Raw genomic sequence first — 19273 nt, 5'->3', positions numbered from 1 at the left:
CCACCACCACCACCAACCCCCAACCTCACCCCCACCCATGACTCCCGGCTCTTCTGCGCCTCTGTTCAAGCTGAACACCCCCAGAGCTCCTGGTGAAATGCATGTGTTAATTACAGTTTCTTTTCCATAAGAACAAAAACACAGTTTGAGAAGAGCAGCACCTGATTAAATAAAAAGGATGTTCTTGACTGTACTGCCCCGCTGTGTCGGCTCTTTCTTCTTCTTTTACTGATGCTTAGGGAGATGTGGGATAATCACACGACGAGCAGTCTTTAGACATGCTTTCCAGGTCAGGGATAAATATGAAAAAAAAAACAAACAAAAAAAAAAAACACATTTGTTTCCAGCTTTTACTTCCGGTCCTTTTATCCCAGGGGAGGGACAACTCAGACAATTTATCCCTTAAAGGATGACGCTACAAAAGAACTAGAGTTTAACTATTTATTCTAATGAGGCAGACAATTAGTGCAAGGACCAGGGATGGGACTTCTGTCTACAACAACTTATGGATGAAGCCAGAAGCAGAACAAAGGAAGCGTCGACTCGTATAGATCCTAGGCTTTGCTCGTTGCAGAGGGCCGGAGCGCAGCCTCACGTGACATCAGAAATCTTACTATGTGTCGCCAACACACTGGCTTTAACTGGGTCAAACAAGTGATTCTGTGGGAGTAAGCACGTGGCAGCTAAAGCAGAAGATGGTTTTTAATATGGCAAAAAGCTGTCGGGAAACTGATTGACTTCTCTTTAACACTTAATCTTACTTTAGGACAAATAACAAGACTTTTTTATTCTCTGGCCATGGTTCTGAAACTGTTTCCAGGTGAAATGAGCTGATGAACCATCATCTGAACGGTGAGCCGAAGGTAACTGGAGACATTTCATTTTCTGGGAAGATACGGTGGGAACGCCGAAAGATGAAGGACCGCTGAGGTTTGACTTCAAGCTAGAAGAAGTAGAAGGGGAGCTAAAAGCTAAAGGTTGCAAAATGCTAAATAAAAGCTAAAAGTAGCAAAGCAGTAGCTAGAAGCTAAAACTAGAAGAAAAAGGCAAGCTTAAACACAAAACAGCTTCAAGTAGCAAAAAACTTAGTACAGTAGCTAAAACCTCAGAGTAGCTAAATGTTAGCTAAAGCTCAAAGTAGCAAAAGGCTGACTAAAAAGTAGAAGTAGCTAGATGATAGCTTGAAATTAACACTGCAAAAAGATAGTTAAAAGCTAAAAGCACCAGAATGGCAGCTAAAGCCTAAACGTATAGGAAAGCAAAACCAGGCAGTACGCTGAAGCAGATTTTAAAGAGAACCACGTTTGTTTAGGAATTGAAGAGATTTCAATGTATTTTTATGGGGAAATCATGTTTAAAAAAAGTCAAATATCTTAAAAAATATAAAAGTTTCAAAAAACAACAACACCACAAAAAATGTAGCACCCGTGTTCTGAATGAGCTGAACATTTTGATATATGAACGGCTGAAACAGAAGTAGTTACAATGCAAAAATAAATACATGTGGTGGCGGGGGAGACAAAACAATGTCATGAACACTGACTTTTTAGATAACCTCTGTGGAAACCGTGGTGGACGGTGGTTAACTGATGAGTCTGCAGCAGTGGCGTCACTACAGGCCCCGCTAACCAGCAAATGTGCTAAACAACATGGAGATTTGATGCGAGTCATAAAGCTGTATTTAGTTGTTGCGGCGGGAGAGAAGAGCCAAGACGGTGTTGTGCAGTCTGTGGTTCTGTATTTATCAATGAATGCCTGGACCCACCACACCCATCACCCAGGGTTAGGACGGTTTGTTCGCACCTTGATGGCACCCCCCGTCCGATGACCAACACTTTGGAGCTGCTTCTTATAAAACGTTTGAGAAACACTTTTATGGCATTTCAAAAGAAAAATCCTATTCTCTAAAAATATGTTTCCCATTGATTGTATTGATTGGGTGTAGTCAGTATGAGGTCCACTTTTGGTCTCTCTACCAAATCAAGCCTTGAGTTTCACATTTTAGCCATCCGTACCTTTGATTGTGACTTAATGATCCATCCGTCTTCTGCCACTTATCTGTGGTCGGGTTGCAGAGGTAACAGGTCCGGGAAAGAAACCCAGACATCCCTTTCCTTAGCGACACTCTCCAGCTGCTCCTGGTGGATCCCAAGGCGTTCCCAGGCCAGAGAGGATACATGATCCCTCCAGAGAGTTCTGGGTCTGCCCTGAGGTCTCTTCTCAGTGGGAACTCCAAAGGGAGGCGTCCAGGAGGCATCTTAATCAGGTGATGAACCACCTCAGCTGACTCCTTTCGATGTGAAGGAGCAGCAGCTCTACTTTAAACTCCCTCCGGATGATGGAGCTCCTCATCTTACCTCGAAGGCAGAGCCCAGCCTCTGTACGGAGGAAGCTCATTTCAGCCACTTGTATCTTGTTCTTTCAGTCATGATCCAAACATAGAGGGCCCGGGAAATCCAGAGTTTTGCCTTTTGACTCAACTTACTTCACCACGACTGATCGAAGCAACGCCCTCGTTACTATAGACAAGGCACCAATCCATCGACCCATCTCCTGCTCCATCCTACCACCACTCGTGAACAGGACTCCCAGATACCTGAACTCCTCCACGTGAGGCAGAGAATGCCTCACACAGAGACGGAGAAAAACTAGTTATATATTTGAAACATGCATGTAATAAATGGAGCGGCGCAGTGGTTAGAGTGGGCGCCTCACAGGAAGAAGGCGGCCGCAGGTTCACCGCCCGGCCTTTCTGGGTGGAGTTTACATGTTCTCCCTGTGCGTGTGTGGCTTTTCTCCCACAGACCAAAAACATGCTAGGTTCACTGGTAACTAAAGTGTCCCTAGGTGTGAGTGAGAGAGTGAATGGGGGTTTGTCTCATTTGTCTCCACATGTCCCTGTGATGGACTTGCGACCTGTCCAAGGTGTGTCCCGGAGAGGAGGAGCGAGTAAAAACTACCAATGTGCGTTCACAAAAAATATACATCAATAATGGTCAAAAACTCTGACAGAAATGTTTGAACATTTGAGTCTGACTAAGAACAGAATTTCAAAATAAAGCATGTGAGGGACCCTGGAGGGAATAGAAATGAATATTAAAGTTCAAATGCCATTTCCAGCCTTCTAGTCTTTTTAATGCTGTGACTGGGTTACTAAAAATCAGTCAGCTTGTTGAACTCCTGTCTGTATTATATCTTAGCAGATAAATAAAACATGCTCTGTGTAAGACATCCAGGAAACAAAACAGTAATTCAGTCAAATATTATTAAGCAGGTACAGATAAAATAAGCTTCCTCCTTTACTAAGACAAAGATCTGCAGGTAACAGGCTTGAGAAGGTTCTACCGCTGAGAAGAGAAATACTCCTGATCCTCTTTAGCCTTGTTTGACTTCTCCTCTGAGTTTATTTCTTTATTTGCCAATGTTATTGTGTTGCTTTCACCACATGCACAACCTAACAGCTTCAAGCATCTTTTCAAGCAGAGGTCCCCAACCCCCGGGCCTTGGACCGGTACCGGTCCATGGGTCATTTGGTACCGGGCCGCAGAGAAAGAATAATTAACTTACAGTATTTCCGTTTTATTTCTTTTTTATTTTCAGAGTCTGAATGACATTTATTTTGAAAAATGACTGGATTCTCTCCACTACGTCCGTCTATGACTCACTCTTGATGCGCGTCAGAACGCTCATCTAGGTCATGTGATCCATTACTGCTAAAAACAAACCCACAAGCAGCAAAATGAGTAAAAAACAAATGTCTCTGGAAGCCCTAGATGGGACCATCTTGTTACTGAGAAACAGGCTCAGGGCTCCCACTGATTCAGTTTTATGGTGAGTTGTATTCTTTGTGCACTTTATATTTGTGGTGTCTCTTATTTTAAAGTTTAAACATCGCCATATTGATCAGAGAACATTAGGGGGAGGAGAGGGCGTTATTCATGTTGATAACGCAGCTAACAAAGCTGCGAGTACACGTTGGATTTACGTTTATTATGTTTTAAAAAATACCCCCACCACACCTTTAAAGGCTCGTCCGTGAAAATAGTGTCTGATAATAAACTGGTCTGTGGAGCTAAAAAGGTTGGGGACCGCTGTTTTAAAGCAATCACGTGCACACGTAAGGTATTAAAACAGTAAACCAAAGCAATGTGAGCCCATACAGTTTTGACTTTATTTACAAAAACAGCATGAAAATAATCAAAAATAATAAGTGCAGACATTAAGCACGTTTCAAAGGAAAAAAAAACAAAACTATCTAAACATTAAAAGCAAAGGCACGTTTATGCTTCTCATATTCCACGTTTGGTTTCTTGTGAAGTGTTTAACGGAGACGATAAACGGGTAGTTGGGTCTATCGTGTTACTGTAGTGTTCGATTCCAAACAGCTCTGCTGCCCCCCACCCCCCACCCGTTGTGCAATAATTTGTAACACCGAGCAGCCGATCAGAACCAGCCCTCAGACCGACGGCCTGGAAGGCACTTCGTCACGGTAAAATCTAAACATCAGAGCGGGCGGCGTGGTACAGGCTGAACGCACGCGCTCCAGATGTTCTCGAAGGCCAACTGTTGGCTCCGTGTATGAAAGGCTTCCAAAGCGTGTCTCAGCTGCAAGCACCATATGTTCTGTAGCTGAGTACCTGTTTGCAGTTCCCCTCTGTTCGTTAAACCTGGACTGGGTTTGGTTCTTTTGTGTGTGTGTGTGTGTGTGTGTTATACACCAGGAGGTGCTGCATTAAAGCTGCTCCCTGCATTAAAAAAACGATAAACAAATAAAATTCATAACACACTATGATTTTTCTAAGAACTTTGGATCGTCTTGCTGCTGAAAAGTGCTATATAAATAAATTTCACTTCACATCGATGGTTAATGTGTCTTTCAATTAAAAAAAAAAACTTGTACACAAAATTTGCGAGCGGCTGCCAGCTGCCACGTGTGTTTGTTTAGCCGAAGTGACCGAAAAGAAGTCAACAACGGAGGAGCTGTTTGGAATGGAGGAATCCAACGAATCTGATGTGCTGGTACGTATTTACGTTCAGATTTGTTGAGTATAGTGTGCAGATAAAAGTGCTTTGTTTACATTGAGTGCACACCTGCATTTCAGAATTGAATCTAAAAAAAATACTAGAGTAAACGCTTTCAAACTGAACCATCTGACATAGTTTGGGGTGACCTTTTTAGGCCCGATTTCATCGTTTACAATGGGCACCTTTGATATCAAGCATTAAGAACATCTGATGTAACTACCAACAGAAAAAAAGATATAATCTAACCGTAACACTTTCTTTGGGACCACTAAGATCTTAAAGCATCTAAGTTCAGACAGCCGGTCCAATTTACAACAGAATCAGCTCAACAAATTACCTCCAATCCACCTTTGAGTCATGACACAATCATTGTTAATTTAAGGCTGAAGCTCTTCTGACTCAAGAACAAAACATGAAACGATTTTTACATTTTGTGGTTCTTTGGTTTTCATCTAACCAGAAGTTGAGATTTCAAATTTCCCTGGCCCCTGGAGAGAAGTGGGATGAAAGCTGGGAAGGATATGCAGAAGGTTGGTGCGACAGTGTGAGACGAAAGCAGATGATCTGCTGTGGCAACCCCCCCAGCTGAAACTTTAAAGCTACTGGCCTCTACAATAAGTATTGGCAAACTGCTGTTTTACTGCAACCCTGTAGTCTTGCAAACACATCAAGAAAGAGTTGTTTTACCTGAAAGAATAGCATTATAATACTAAAAATTAGGTTAACACTGGCTCAGAGTACAGGCATTTGCTTCCTCCATGAGAAGTCACGAAGTCGGCTCTCAGTCACACGGTCGTGTGAGGAAAATTGCGTCTCATGGACGATGAAAGGTGTGTGTGAAAACGAACGGCTCGCAACCACGTGACCGCGCACCGACTTCTTGACGTCTTATGGACGATGCCGGAGTCTTCATTTAGATGCTTCCCAGCCCAGCAGTCAGTCTTCAGCTTCGTTCACCTGACGGTCCACTCCATCCTGCTCAACATCTGCAGCTTCGGAGGCCTGGGGGGGTGAGAAAACGATACGCCTGGTGACACTTTTCTCTCAGACAAGAGCATTTCATTTGGTAAGAAAAATAAGAACATCATCATAACAAAGATAATGCACCTATGGGTTCCCGTAGGTCTGAGGCGCAGGGTTTGTTTCCTGAACTGGATGGCATGTCTGGTCATCCTCAGACTGAGCGTCCCCTTGTTCTTCAGATATAGCACCCCCAGCTTGGATATAGAGATTTCACCATGACTTCTTTTAAGGGTCTCGGGTTAATGTTCACACTGAAGAGGAGGAGCCTACCTGACTGTCCACCCGTCTCTGGGATTGGATACCGTACATCATGGGGAATTGGTATTGCAGCATGTTGGGGAGTTGGTGGAGTGTAAGCTGACGTGGGCTGTTTCTTACAGGGTGGAGGTGGAGGCGGCGGGCCAGGAGGTGGTGGATGAACACTTGCCTAAAGGAGCGCAAACTGTAATTTAGAAAAAGCCTAATTTGAATTGTTCTACAAGACACTGTCTGACAGCTCACTAATTATTCGTCCTGTAAATCTGGAACATCGTCGTCCGTTCATATTATGAACAACATCAGGCCCTTTAACCGGTCAGGACCACAAGTGCTCAAACAGAAGGTGTGTTCCAATTTAATTAGCAACAGGTCAGAAAGAGGACAGGGTATAAAAAGAGCATTTTAGAGAGGCTGGATCTCTCAAAAGAAAAGGTGGGCAGAGGTTCACCAGTCTGTGACAAACTGTGGAAAAAAATTATTGGATAATTTCCAGAAAAAGTTCCTCAAATTGGGAAGACTGTGAATATCCCATAACTTCAAAAAACATTTAAATAATAAATTCAAAATTGCCTGTGTTGTTTCCCTCCATAAAGTGGTACAGTTTCTTAGTCTAAACATTTTATGTTTAATATGAATAAAATATGGGTTTATTAGATTTGCAGATTTGCATTCTGTTTTTAATTTACTTTTTACACAAATCTTTGGAACTGGGGTCGTGACTTCTTTCTATCAAGATCAATTTTGGTGAAAACAAACTCTGCGTGAACATTTTATTGTGGCCTTCAGCAATGATCTTATCTGTGGTCATATCAGAGAAACTTAGGTCAGCTTTATTTAGATGAAAGAAAGCCTCAGATATATTATAGACATATACAGATAATGAATATGACATATTTACAGTGCTACAGTAAATAAGTAAATTAAGTAAGTGTACCCTGCCATCATTGCACTAACTCTGTCTTAGTTTGTACTCATAGGTTACTGTTTGTTTTAATGAGTTTTGTTTTTAATGCTTTTAATTTTAAACATGTCTGCTGCGGTGACAAACCAATTTCCCCTCAGGGAATCAATAAAGCATCTTAATATTCCAATCTATATGTTAAAGAGTCCCTAAATGGCAAAGTTTTTAAATAAATGCAGGCGCTTTAATGCTAAAAACTTCATCTGTACATCTTTTGTTGTGTTACACAGCAGGTCCATTTGGACACATGGTCTATTTTACTACAGGATAAAATGGAGCTGAGACGAAACGACAAACGCAAATTACATGACACACTCTAGAAATGAGCTTATTCGTGATTTAAGACGGCGTTTGGCACACTTTTTTGTGGATAACGGAGACTCGTTTCGCTCCAGTAGATACAGATACAGAAATCCCCCCGCAAATTACTCGGATGGAAATGACGAAGGCTAAACGTAGTCATTTAAATTTAAAAAGTGTTGTTTAAGAAACTGCGTCATGCGATATCTCGTGTTCATCTACTCACCATTTTTAGGTCTTCAGGAAACACAAACTGGGAAGAAAGGAGAGAGTGAGAGGAAAAAACTTTCTTCCGTGCTTCCGGCGTTTGTTAAACGTGTGTATCACAAGTTCCGGTCTTACTTTTCAGAATAAAGACTCTCAGCTACTACCACGTCAATAAAGAATAAAAATAAAAACATTTAAATATACAGCAATGTTTTTGTTTTTTGTTACTAAAATGAGTTAATAAATTGAAAATAATAACAATAGTAACACAAACTTTAATAGGAAACTATAAATGGAGCCTAATAATAATAATAATAATAATAATAATAATAATAAATGCAGGCAAAAAACAAAAAAAAAATACAAAGTAACACTGTAATAATTGTGGAATACTGACCTAATTTGTAATTTGTATAAACAGTCCTATTTCTGATCCAATTATTGTCACATTTTGTGTTAAAAAATATAGAATTTAAATGAGTATAAAACAACATTACTTGTTTGTTCATTTCTACAGGCTTTTAGGGGCCACTGCATTGACAACAGGTCTCTAAACCCTACGTTAGATCTGACTTTTTATTCCTGCTTCAAACCCGCTTTTATTTTGAATGCGAGCCTAAACCGGAAACCGAATGTTCGCTCGCACGCTGCCGATCAACGACACTTCCGGTTAGTGTTTTTGTAAACACAACATGCAGCTGGACGCGCAGACGTCACCGTGCAATTACAGTCACCATTAGTGTCAGCTGCTGCCGTTAGAGTTTCTGCCGTAGTCCTCCTGCTGCGCTGGTAGGACTGAACCCAACTCTCCCGCGGCTTCATTTCCCTCCGGAGAGGCAGCTAACGCCGCGGAGCTAAGCTAAAGCCGTCCCCCCCTCTCTCGCAGAGGCTCCGTTTCTTTCGCTCCTGTCCACCGAGGGAAGTTAACACTTTCTCATGGTGCTCTCAGGTCCATGGGGAACTGCCTGTTTTCGCAAAGTGCGGATGACCTTTCGCTGCTGAACGACTCCGAGGGGGGCAGCCTGCCCGGAGAGCCGCCGCCGCCCTACCAGGTGAGCAGCCGGGGTCTCGGCTTTAACCCAGCCCGGAGACTCGCGGCACCTCCTGGCTTTAAGAGCTGCACCAATCAGCGTTAGGGTTTAATGTTTTTATTATTATCATGTGGAGTTAACCGCCACACAACTATAGATTACTGAACAAATTGTAAAGATTAATTATCCACTTTTCAGTAAATAACTCATCTGTAGCCTCAGGATAACTTCCTGGAGTTGTTTCCTTTAATTGGCAAGTTTGAACAACCATATAGTTATCAAGGGGAACAATGGTGGAGGTGGTGTGGGGACTGTTTACCCAGGAAAAGGCTTCTTTAAGACTTTAAAGTCTTTTTATTATAAGGGCATCCTGTCCAAGACCATAACAGCATTACAATCTACACAAAAGTTCATCAGAAAATCTCTAAAAGTCCCAAAAATTGTCATTATCAGTGACTTTACTGTGGCTATGTGATCCTGAAGACTCATAGGTATGCAGCTAATAAACTATAATAACTATTATTTCAAGTTAGATAATAGTAGATTTTTTTTTTTGTGATATTTTCTAGTCCAGGAGCCTTTTTTTACTTGGGTCATTTTTTCTATTTCTACCTCCATTAAAAAAAAACAAACTTGCCTTTAGCCACAATAATTACTTTAACATAAAGGTACCACAATTCATAAAGGTTTATAAATAAGCCATTTAATATGAAAAAAAACATATATAGAGTTATGTTGCTTAGTCAAATGTAAGAACTACGACAACCTACCAGCACTTTTTGCTCTCTTTAAAGTGTTAGGCAATAAAAAAAGGCAAATATAAAACTTCTCATAAAGAGGAGAAAAATGCCCACTCATGTGTAAAACTGCAGGTTAGTTTGAGTCCCCGCGTTACGGCTGATATCAAATTATCTCTGGCTCGCGTCTCCTCGTTCTGTAACAGGAACTCTTGTGTCGCTGCCTTGGAAACGTTTGACGTGTTTTTAGTTCCTGCAGAGCAAGTAGTTCGGAGTAGTTTCTGAAATTCATACACAATTACAGATTTAATAGAATTGTGTGTAGATTATTCTTTTAATATTCTTGTAGTAAATCTAACATCCTCCATCCTTTCCCTTTGCTGCTGCTCTACATCCATGGTGTCTCCTCTCCAACTTGTTGGAAGTGTTGGTTTTAATTTCAAACTTAAGCCCAATTCACACTAGATAAAGACTGCTACGACGTAAAAAGAATCAGCTATAACATGGATAGGCTGCGTAGGGTCTTGGCAGGATCTTCAGGAGGGTATTAAGAACCCAGTGGGCTCCTGGTCCATAATAGTTTTGAGCATTCACAAAACCTCCAGAGTGAGGTTGTGGCCCCAACCATGATTGTTGTGACAAGGTCGTGGAAACAACCTGGCACAGATGTGGCTCTAGAAAGCAAAATATAGAAACCAGTGAGAAAAAATCTTTAAAAATCATAGAGGTTTAAATGCCAAATGTTTGATTCGATTTGAATAATTTTAGTATATCCAGGCTCCACTGTTGGAGATGACGCAGATTGTTTTGTAATGCTGCTTTTCCAGGATCACACCCAACCCGTGCCAGTCTTCCACCCCACCCCAGGCGAGAGCCGCCTGGCCAGTCAGCTGACCGAGGAGGAGCAGATCCGCATCGCTCAGCGCATCGGACTCATCCAGCATCTTCCCAGTGGCGTCTTCGACCTGGGCTCGGACCCGTCTGACAAGAAAGTGAAAGAGTAAGTCTTTAAGCGATGACATCAGGAGAGAACTTTCCTCTCTTTTTTTTTTTTTTTTGGTACATTTTAAAAATAAGTTGCTATGAGTTGATAGATTGCACCTTTAACCCTCAAGAGGTCTTTTAGAGGTAGATCATTTTTGTTTGTGTTTTTGTTGTTCCTTTTTTTTGCTGTTGTCAATTAACACAATCTTTCCTGACAGATCCTAAAAATCTTTAAAAATTTCAAGTGCTCTGGTGAACTCCCAGTCGTTTTACTACCCTTTAGAGTTGCTTCAGGGAAAAAAAAATCAACCCAATGAAAGTCATTATAAACCCGTGTTTTGATCTCATATTTATTATATCATAAAATAATGGATTCCTTTCTTACCTTGATTCCTCCACTTGCACAACAAAAAATGAAACAATAAAAGGTCTGTGGCTGACTGCAGCTGGAATCACACAGGCTTGACTGAAAACAGGGTCTCGTCAGCGGTTATGAGACATAAGCAAAACTCCAGATCTGAACTTTTCCAAATGGCCCAAAGATTTCACTCTGGCGTCCCTGCTACAATTATTGTCATAAAGCTGTAGGACCTTCAGGGGGTTAAAAGCCTTACACAGCCAAATAAAATGACTCTAGGTAAAGAATTTTGATAAACAAAGTGTGTTTCTGTTGTAGGTGTGTGATCTGCATGATGGATTTTGAGTACGGCGACCCCATTCGGTTCCTGCCCTGCCTTCACATCTACCATGTGGACTGCATTGACCCCTGGCTGATGCGCTCCTTCACCTGCCCCTCCTGCATGGAGCCTGTAGACGCAGCCCTACTGTCTTCTTATGAAACCAACTGAGCAGCCTTCATCGGCTGCTCCTGCCTAGAAGTAACTGCACCCCCACCCCCCTTTATTTTTGTTTGTTTGTCTGTTTTTAGCCAAAACTGCCGTAATGATTGAAACAGGTAGCCAAGGTGACGGGGTGTTAAGCAGGTATTTATTGGGTGGGGGGAGGGTGATGCTCAGAAACTACTGCTGCAGTGTGGTGGATCTGTCTGATGTAGAAATCTTTACCTTTGTGCCAAATCAAATCAGATGAAGAAACCGTTCTCACGCGATTGTTTCATTTTGGTTTAACTGAAAATCTTCATTTTTAAGCTAATCAGTGGGATTTGATTCTCCCCTCATCACGTGCAATATGCTCCCCCCTAAGGAGAGAGGGATTGTTGTTTGTCAGAGCAGCCGATGAAAGCCTGCGGTGAAATGACTCTGTTCTGTAAATGAGTCCACGTCTCCATGAAATGCAGTCCTCAAAATACAAAAAAAAAAAATCTGTATAATTCCTAAACAGCGCAATGCTGTTGGGTTTGATTGCTTTTCATTGCTGCATCACCATTAGAACAAAAATAGCTTTGATTGTATTTGCTTAATTTTACAATGTCTTTTGGTTTTGGGGTTTTCTTTTAAACTTACTTTTTTCTCTCCTTTTTTGCCCCTTCAGTCCGTTACTTTACTCTGCCTCGGGTTTATTCTCTTTGTCATGTTTTAAAAAAAACAAAAAAACATCAATCCTTTTAGTTTGTCAGTAGCATTTACATACTATGCTGTGAAGTCCCCCTTAAAGCACCTTGAGGTCCTCCTCACCTGGATCCCTGTAGCTCGTAGAATCCATGGAGGATGTGTTTTAAGAAGTGTGTGTGTGTTTCAGAGACTGGAATGTCAGGGTAACACGAATGATCTTTCTCAGTTGGACACCGACTTGTTTCTTCGGCCAGTTGTTTAGATTTCATCAAAACGCGTCAGTAAATGAAGCATTTCCGAAGTTCTCGAGCAAGGTAGCACAAAATCCTCCTGCCGTCCGCCGCCGGACACTTCATGATCTCTCACAAACAAATGGAAAGATGAAACGGAGGCTCCAGCAGTAGAAAGGATTGTATCTCGAATGTAAAGCAAAGTTAGATATATGAATTGTATAGATGAAGATAGAACATGTCTGATTTACTGTGCACTTACTGTGCCTTTTTACAAAAAAAAAGAGTGGTGTAAGCCAGTTCCTGTGAAGTACAATCATTTTTGACTTTACTTTGTTTAGTTTTCCTCTAGGAGGAGACAGATACCAGTGCAAATGTGTCGCTCTGAAACGGGCCCGACACGGAGCCAGAGCATAGATCTGGCTGCTGGTGACAACAGCCGTCATTGTGTCTTTTAATTTATATTGAATGCTAAAAGTGCACAAAGTTTAGGTAACTCATTAAACCACAATAAAAGTGAATACCAAATCTTTCTTTCAGTGTGACGCTGTTTCTTCTTAAAAGCACAGATCTTAATGAATGTTTCTTTCATTTTTTTTCTTTTTTTTGTGTTTTTTTTTTTCTCCTCTTTCTCTCAAATTGTCTGAACGTAAACGGCCGAGTGTCTACGTGACCCAAAGGCCAAGTGGCAACATCCACCTGCTGCAGCTTCAGCATCAGCAGGTTCCGTAGAAAAGACAGCACTTGGTCCAGCCGTGACAGTAACGTGCATCATCATGGGAGCTCGTGCTTAGAGAGTGTGTTGTGAATGACTCTCAGCTACTACCACGTCAAATTTCAGCTCATTATCTGTAAAAATGACTGAGCTATAGTCCTTTTTGTGTTTTGTAAAAGCAGCTGACTGTGGCGGTCATCTTGAATTTATCCGACTCCAGATGTTAATGGTTTGCAGACGTAAACCCAGTCATTACTTTCTGAAAGTTTCATTAAAATCCATCCAGTAGTGCATAAAATATTTTGCTAACAGACAAACAGGGTTGACCCGAATGGGTAAATTCAAAGTTTTAAACTAGGATCTTCTGCGATCTGTTGGCATTTGGCATATGTGTTGGGGATCAGTCTCAGCTACTACCGCACCGAACTTTAGCCCAATATCTGCGAAACCGACAGAGTTATAGCATTTTTTTGTGTTTGCTAACAAAAGGTAATCAGTTGTACGCGTATATCCAATTATCATTTTCTGAAGATTTCCTTACAATTTGTCTAATGGTTCATGCTAGCAGACAGACCCGGGGAATGATAACAAACTGCATGTGCAGAGTGAACCAAAAACACAAATACAAACTTGATATTGGAAAAAAAACATTTTTTATTAAAATAATTCGATATTTACAGTGTTTCAAATATTGCACAATGTAATGCCCTCTGTGTATCGGTGTGCTAACAGCATAATTTAAGTCGTTACAGTATAAACAGTACAAGTTTAAAGTTTCACAAACACTACACAAGTATCCTGTATATTTTGATATCAGATTTTACAGTTCAGATCAGAGTTTACTAATCTTGCGTCGTCAGATTCTAAAATGGTAGAAATGTATGTGCGTTTAGTATTGTCTCTACAGAACATAGATTCCCATGGTGACGGTAGCCAGGGCAACGAAGAGTCCCACAACCATCCTGAACAGAGGAGAAATGCTTCCTGGGATTTGGAGTGTCCTGTCCTGATAGGATTTGGAGTTCGGTGAAGGATCCTGCGGCCTGTTTTCAGAAACACTCAGCATCCTCTGTAGGTCATCAAACACCTGTGAAACGGGGAAATGTACATCAGCTGCACGTACGGCGGAGTTCAGGGTAGTTTTGCGAACCCGGCTGCCTTTAAACTGGGCCGTGCCTCCCCTCTTCCTCCCACCTTACCTGGATGTTAAACTCAAAGGCCCGGACGGCCTCCTCCAGCACGCCGTTCTTCTCCTCCTCCGTCAGCTCCACGCTGTTCATCCGGCTACGGTAGAGCTGCTTGAACAGGTTGGGGCTGGAAACGCCGGGGAAGGCGAAGAAATTCAGCCCCTCGCCGCTCTTCAGCCCCATGGACTTCTGGGCGATTCGGCCGAGGACCTGCCCTCCAGACAGGTCGCCTAGGTATCGGGTGTAAGCGTGGGCGAGCAAAAATTCAGGGTTTTCTTTGCCAATCTAAAAAAAACACACACACAAAGAGGACAAATGCTGTTAACTTAGTTGTAGTAAAAATTAAACAAAATATCAGCTACTGCCCAAACTTTTAACTTCCATCAACCTTCTACAAAGCCCAATAGTAATTTGGGACTTTTGCAATAATATATGCTTTAAATTGCCTACATTTTAATGCATGAACTGTGTAAAAAGCATAAAGAGAACCAAAAACAAAATAAATGTTAAAACTGCTGCCATTAAGGTCACCATGGCAACCACACACCTGTGTCTCTGACTCATGCACTCAGAGTATGTATTGTGAATGACTCTCAGCTACAACCACACCAAATTGTAGCTCAGTATCTGTAAAAGTGACTGAATTATAGCTATTTTCTAGTTCAGTTGGCTGTGGCGACCATTTTGTCTTGCCATCAGTGGGCAGATGTGCATCCAGTGGTTACTTTCTGCAAATGTCATTCAAATCTGTCCTCGGGTTCACAACATATTTTGCTAAATCTGTTGAATTGGCACCCAATGGCTGGTTTGGGTAATATTTGTTAAAGTAAAATGTACCTGTCTGAGTCTGTGGCAGTATCTTTCAGTGGCAGCAGGAACAACAATCTTCAGTCTCCAGTCCTGGCCGTAGAAGTACTCCAGGTCTGCCTCGATGGACTTCAGCCGGGCCAGTTCAGCGGGGAAGTAAATGGGAGCGACGGCGGGGTGGTTGGAGTTCCTGTCCATCGCTTCCTCCAAGGCCTGGTAGATCTCGTACAGGGAGCACAGGAGGAGCTGCAGAGGAGGAAATGGTGTCATCTAAAGCCCCGATAATCCACCTACATGTAAGATTATCTGCTGAGCAGGTTGCTCTTACCTTATACTGTGAGAGGGTGACTTGTCCCCGCTGGAAGCTCACCATCAGTTTGGTGTTTTCTGCTCTGACGTGACTCTCCTTTGTCACCTTCTTGATTTGTTCGGACAGGTCCCTGAAAGACAAGAAGAAAGAAATCTCCGTCAATACAATTTGTGGAACAAGATTGATGCCCAATGAGACTGCGGCTTTAAACAACTAAAACTAAAAACTAAAATATGTAGCATAGCTGGAAATGATCTTCTAATAAAAAGTGCAGAAAGTAGATTTTGAAATAAGAAGAATCACAGTAGTTCGGTCTAACCTGTCGGTCATCTGCTCTGTTGTCATCTGAGTCATCTTCTCTGTTGCCATCGTAGCCCTGAAAAAGATAAAACTGTCAGAAATCTCTTTACAGAAAACAAATCACCCATAATAACTACCATCACTTAGAGAGAGTGCCCTAAAAGTGCCCTAAGTTTCATATTTTACTCACCAGTTGTGATCAAGTCCTTGTAGTTTGGTAGTTTATTCTTTGTCCGCCTCTCCTTCTTTCGGGATGTGCAGTGCAGTGCAGTTTGTTGTGCTTTCAGTCTTCTCCCTCTTTTATACTCTGCTCTGTTCGTCTCCTCCCCCTTCGCCTTTTCATTGCAACAGGAACTCCGAGTCACAAAGGCTCCACTAAACATGATACAGCAACTTCAGGAGGAACAGTAGGAGGGACTGAGCCTTAACATGATGCAGCAGCCTGGAAAACTGCAGAGGGAGGCGGGGGGGAGTTGAGGAATTGCCCTGGAAACCCAGACAGAGGAAGGGAGGGCTGAGAGCTAAACGTGACGAGGCAAGATCTGATTCCAAAGTTAAACCAGGCGAGAGGAGGAGCCGGTCCTAAACATGACTGAGAGAGTCTCTGAGGCTGGAGTGGGAGGAGGAAGTCTAACAGTGACTAATGTTAGAGAGGAACAGTCCCATGACTGGAGTCATGTAGTCACACAAAAAAACAAAAAACAAACAATACCTTATAACTGGTTAGTCTAACAGTTAATTACAACGACAGTTTGAAAACAGTATCAGATACAAAAAAACAAAAAGTGAGATCGTTTGGACACCAGTAAACTAACAAACCGATGGTCTCTGAAAACAACACTGGTCTGCTGTTTTAGTTTGATCAGCACTGCAGGACATATGTTGGAGCACAAATGGGACCAAATTAAAACTCTCTGGGTAAAATAAAATCAGTGCATTGCAGCACTGCAGCCTCGTCAAACAAGAAAATGAGAGTCTGGTTTAAGCATCCATCCAAACATCCAAATCACTGTTTGTTGGATTAGTGATTCGTGAGCTTTTGTCTTTCTCAGCTCCTTCCTCCCCTAAAACAGACCGGAACAACGCTCATCTCACACTCCATCCTGTCTTGTTCACGACTCCTGAGCAAGACTCCCAGATACTTGAACTTCTCTGCTTGAGGCAGAGACCCCCCACCCCCCCAACCCAGAAGAAGCATCTCACCTGTTTCCAGCGGTAAACCATGACCTCAGACTTGGAGCCGCTTCACACTCGGCTGCAAGCCGTCCAGCACATACTGAAGGCCATGGCTTGAAGACGCCGACAGGTCCACGCCATTCACAAAGCAGAGACAAGACCCTGAGGTTCCCAAACCAGACAGGCACGACTGCTCCTTAATTAAGGTCCTGTCCATCAACGCCGCAAACAGGAGTCAGGACTAAAGACAACCAGGCAGCCCTGAGTGGAGTGCAACCCAGACTGGGAACGAGACTGACTTTGTTCCAAGGAAGTAGACGCAGGTCTTGCTTTGGTTATACAGAAACCAGGTAGCTCCTAAAAGTGACCCTGGTTCCCACACAGAATACCTCAAGGAACATAAGCCTTCTTTAGATTCACAAAACCCATCGACAGTCACTCCCATGACCCTCTCAGCAACTCTGCAAAGGCAAAGACCTGGTCCACTGATCCACGACCTGAAGGAAAGTCACACTGCTGAGGTGGGGTGGATTGCCAAAAGTAATAGAATATTGAATTCTTAGAATTAAATTCTTTGAAGATCCATCTGTATATTGAATCTAGATTAGAGACCAGGATCCACACAGCAACACATCTGAGCACATTCAACTTCACCAAGAACTGAGTGCTGGTTTAGATCACGTGAGTCAAAGCTCTGACCTTCGTAGGGTCAAAACATCGTGAAAGTGAGAAGCTGAAGCCCCAAGCCTAAAAAATAAAAACTATGAATAGAAACTAGAATGTAATGTTTTCATCTGTAAAGATTTTTTTTTTTTTTTTCAGAAATATGAAAAGTAATTTGGGGTTTTACAGTCTTCTTATTGAGACATAAGTGCATATTTGATGGCAAAACTTTGCGATACAGATTCTACAGAGAAGTCGTGGGCTTAATCAGACTTTTTTATCTACTTGTTCTTGCTGCTAAAAAGTTTCAGCTGAATTTGTTATTTTAAAAACAGACTAAACAGGAACATGAGAAAATATGTTGACTGAGACGAGAGAAAATTCACTAAAACTTGTCTAAAACCTTTTCTTTTTTAAAAAAAAGAAAATGTAACCCATTGACACAGTTTATTTTTTATCACGTTGAAAGGATTTCTAGCCTTGTTTTAGTTCTAACTTTGTATCACTCAACAAATTTTGCATCTGTGACAGCAGAGATTTGTTGTGAGACTTCTAGCATAAAAAGTTTTTAATACTGTGAGATGTCACTCTCAAAGTATGTGTTGTGAATGACTCGTCTTCCAGGTCAAATTTTAGCTTCATATCTGTAAAAATTGGCTGAGTTATTTTTGTGTCGGCTAAAGTTGATTAGCTGTGGCAGCCACCTTTCGCCCAAAAGATATGTGATGCAATGATTAGATTATGTGAGGCAATGATAACCATCTAAAGATTTTATTAAAATCCCTCCAGGTTTATGAAATAACAGATTAATTAGGTTGACTCCAACAGATACTGTTAAATTTTAAGCCGAGCTCTTACACGTTTAGTGCTCAGAGTATGTGTTGTGAATTACTCTCAGCTACAACCACACCAAATTTCAGCTCAATATCTGTAAAATGAACCGGATTACAGGCGGTTTTGTGTTTTGTAAGATCAGCCGTCTGTGGCAGCCATCTTGAATTAGGCTGGCTCCAAAAAATAATGAGTTGTAGATAAACATCTAATGATTACTTTCTGAGAGTTTGATTAGAATCTGTGCAGTGGTTCCTGAGATATTTTGCTAACAGACAGGTTCCAATCGTTGATGTCAAAGTTTTAAACAATGATGTTGTGTGATCTTTGCTCAGAGAATGTGTTGGACATGACTCTCAGCTACTACCACACCAAATTTCAGCTCAATATCTGTGAATCTGACTGAGTTATATTTATTTTGTGTTTGCAAATCCAGTTGACTGTGGCGGCCATCTTGAATTTGACTCCAAATGCCAGTTGCAGATGTACATTTGCATTACTTTTGGAGGGAGTTTGATTAAAGTCCGTCCAGTGGTTCGTAAGATATTTTGCTAACAGGTATACACGCGTGCGCGCACACTCAGACTCGGGTACAAACATTATCGCTCGCTTTCGTCTGCGAACTGAGCGCGAGAAAACAGCTGCCCTACTTCAAATCATGACACGTCACTCTGGGTATGGCGTTACTTTTGTGCCACCAAGTTGAGCACACGTGCCACCAGGTTGAGCGCGCAGTGACACTGATTTGAGAGTACAGACCGCTCAACTCTGACAAACTGCTCGCGCTCGGCTCTCTCCGTGCGCGCTCGGCACTCTGCGCGCGCTCGGCTCTCTCTGCTCGCGCTTGGCTCTGACAAACCGCTCGCTCGCTCTGCTCTCTCTGCGCTCGCAACCCAAAGTTGTATGTAAATGAGCCACGCCACCAGCCAATCACAGACTGGCCTCCTTCGTCTTCTTTGTAGAGTTTTATGGCGGTTGGCAAAAAAACAGTAAGGTTGCATTACCGCCACCTACTGG

At 42.1% G+C, this 19273-nt stretch overlaps 2 protein-coding genes and 1 long non-coding RNA gene across 4 annotated transcripts; 1 reads left to right on the top strand and 2 right to left on the bottom strand.

Annotated features, from left to right (window-relative positions):
• Window positions 1–4144: 4144 nt before the first annotated feature.
• On the bottom strand, window positions 4145–7944 carry LOC108244331. 2 transcript variants are annotated; one of them, XR_001808921.3, is made up of 4 exons: window positions 7794–7944; window positions 6319–6475; window positions 6133–6242; window positions 4145–6027 (listed from the first exon to the last, which is right to left on the bottom strand). It is a non-coding gene; the product is annotated as an uncharacterized LOC108244331 (long non-coding RNA). The 2 variants fall into 2 exon arrangements; XR_005232969.1 differs by having other exon boundaries at window positions 6319–6490; window positions 7794–7871.
• Window positions 7945–8411: 467 nt separating this feature from the next.
• rnf11a (ring finger protein 11a) lies at window positions 8412–12799 on the top strand. The gene is made up of 3 exons (XM_017430449.3): window positions 8412–8826; window positions 10370–10542; window positions 11203–12799. The coding sequence occupies exons 1-3, from the start codon at window positions 8728–8730 to the stop codon at window positions 11372–11374; spliced, it is 444 nt and encodes a 147-aa protein (XP_017285938.1). The 5' UTR covers window positions 8412–8727; the 3' UTR covers window positions 11375–12799.
• An 817-nt stretch (window positions 12800–13616) lies between these two features.
• LOC108244335 (heme oxygenase) lies at window positions 13617–15908 on the bottom strand. Its single transcript, XM_017430455.2, has 6 exons — window positions 15777–15908; window positions 15606–15662; window positions 15305–15416; window positions 15007–15222; window positions 14182–14454; window positions 13617–14069 (listed from the first exon to the last, which is right to left on the bottom strand). Exons 2-6 carry the CDS (start codon window positions 15653–15655, stop codon window positions 13884–13886), a joined length of 837 nt encoding a protein of 278 aa, XP_017285944.1. The 5' UTR covers window positions 15656–15662; window positions 15777–15908; the 3' UTR covers window positions 13617–13883.
• Window positions 15909–19273: the final 3365 nt, after the last annotated feature.

The sequence above is a fragment of the Kryptolebias marmoratus genome, linkage group LG3 (assembly GCF_001649575.2).
Source record: "Kryptolebias marmoratus isolate JLee-2015 linkage group LG3, ASM164957v2, whole genome shotgun sequence".
NCBI lineage: Eukaryota > Metazoa > Chordata > Actinopteri > Cyprinodontiformes > Rivulidae > Kryptolebias > Kryptolebias marmoratus.
Note: the sequence above shows the minus strand (reverse complement) of the source record. Positions and strands in the feature narration are given on the sequence as shown.

Bases quoted from the DNA above. Each gene is read 5' to 3' on its own strand.
- rnf11a (XM_017430449.3), top strand. From the start codon at position 8,728: ATGGGGAACTGCCTGTTTTCGCAAAGTGCGGATGACCTTTCGCTGCTG. The intron at 8,827-10,369 runs GTGAGCAGCCGG...CTGCTTTTCCAG, and splicing joins AGCCGCCGCCGCCCTACCAG to GATCACACCCAACCCGTGCC. The intron at 10,543-11,202 runs GTAAGTCTTTAA...TTTCTGTTGTAG, and splicing joins TCTGACAAGAAAGTGAAAGA to GTGTGTGATCTGCATGATGG.
- LOC108244335 (XM_017430455.2), bottom strand. From the start codon at position 15,655: ATGGCAACAGAGAAGATGACTCAGATGACAACAGAGCAGATGACCGAC. The intron at 15,417-15,605 runs GTTAGACCGAAC...CTTGTCTTTCAG, and splicing joins ACAGAGCAGATGACCGACAG to GGACCTGTCCGAACAAATCA. The intron at 14,455-15,006 runs GTACATTTTACT...TGTTTTTTTTAG, and splicing joins ACTGCCACAGACTCAGACAG to ATTGGCAAAGAAAACCCTGA.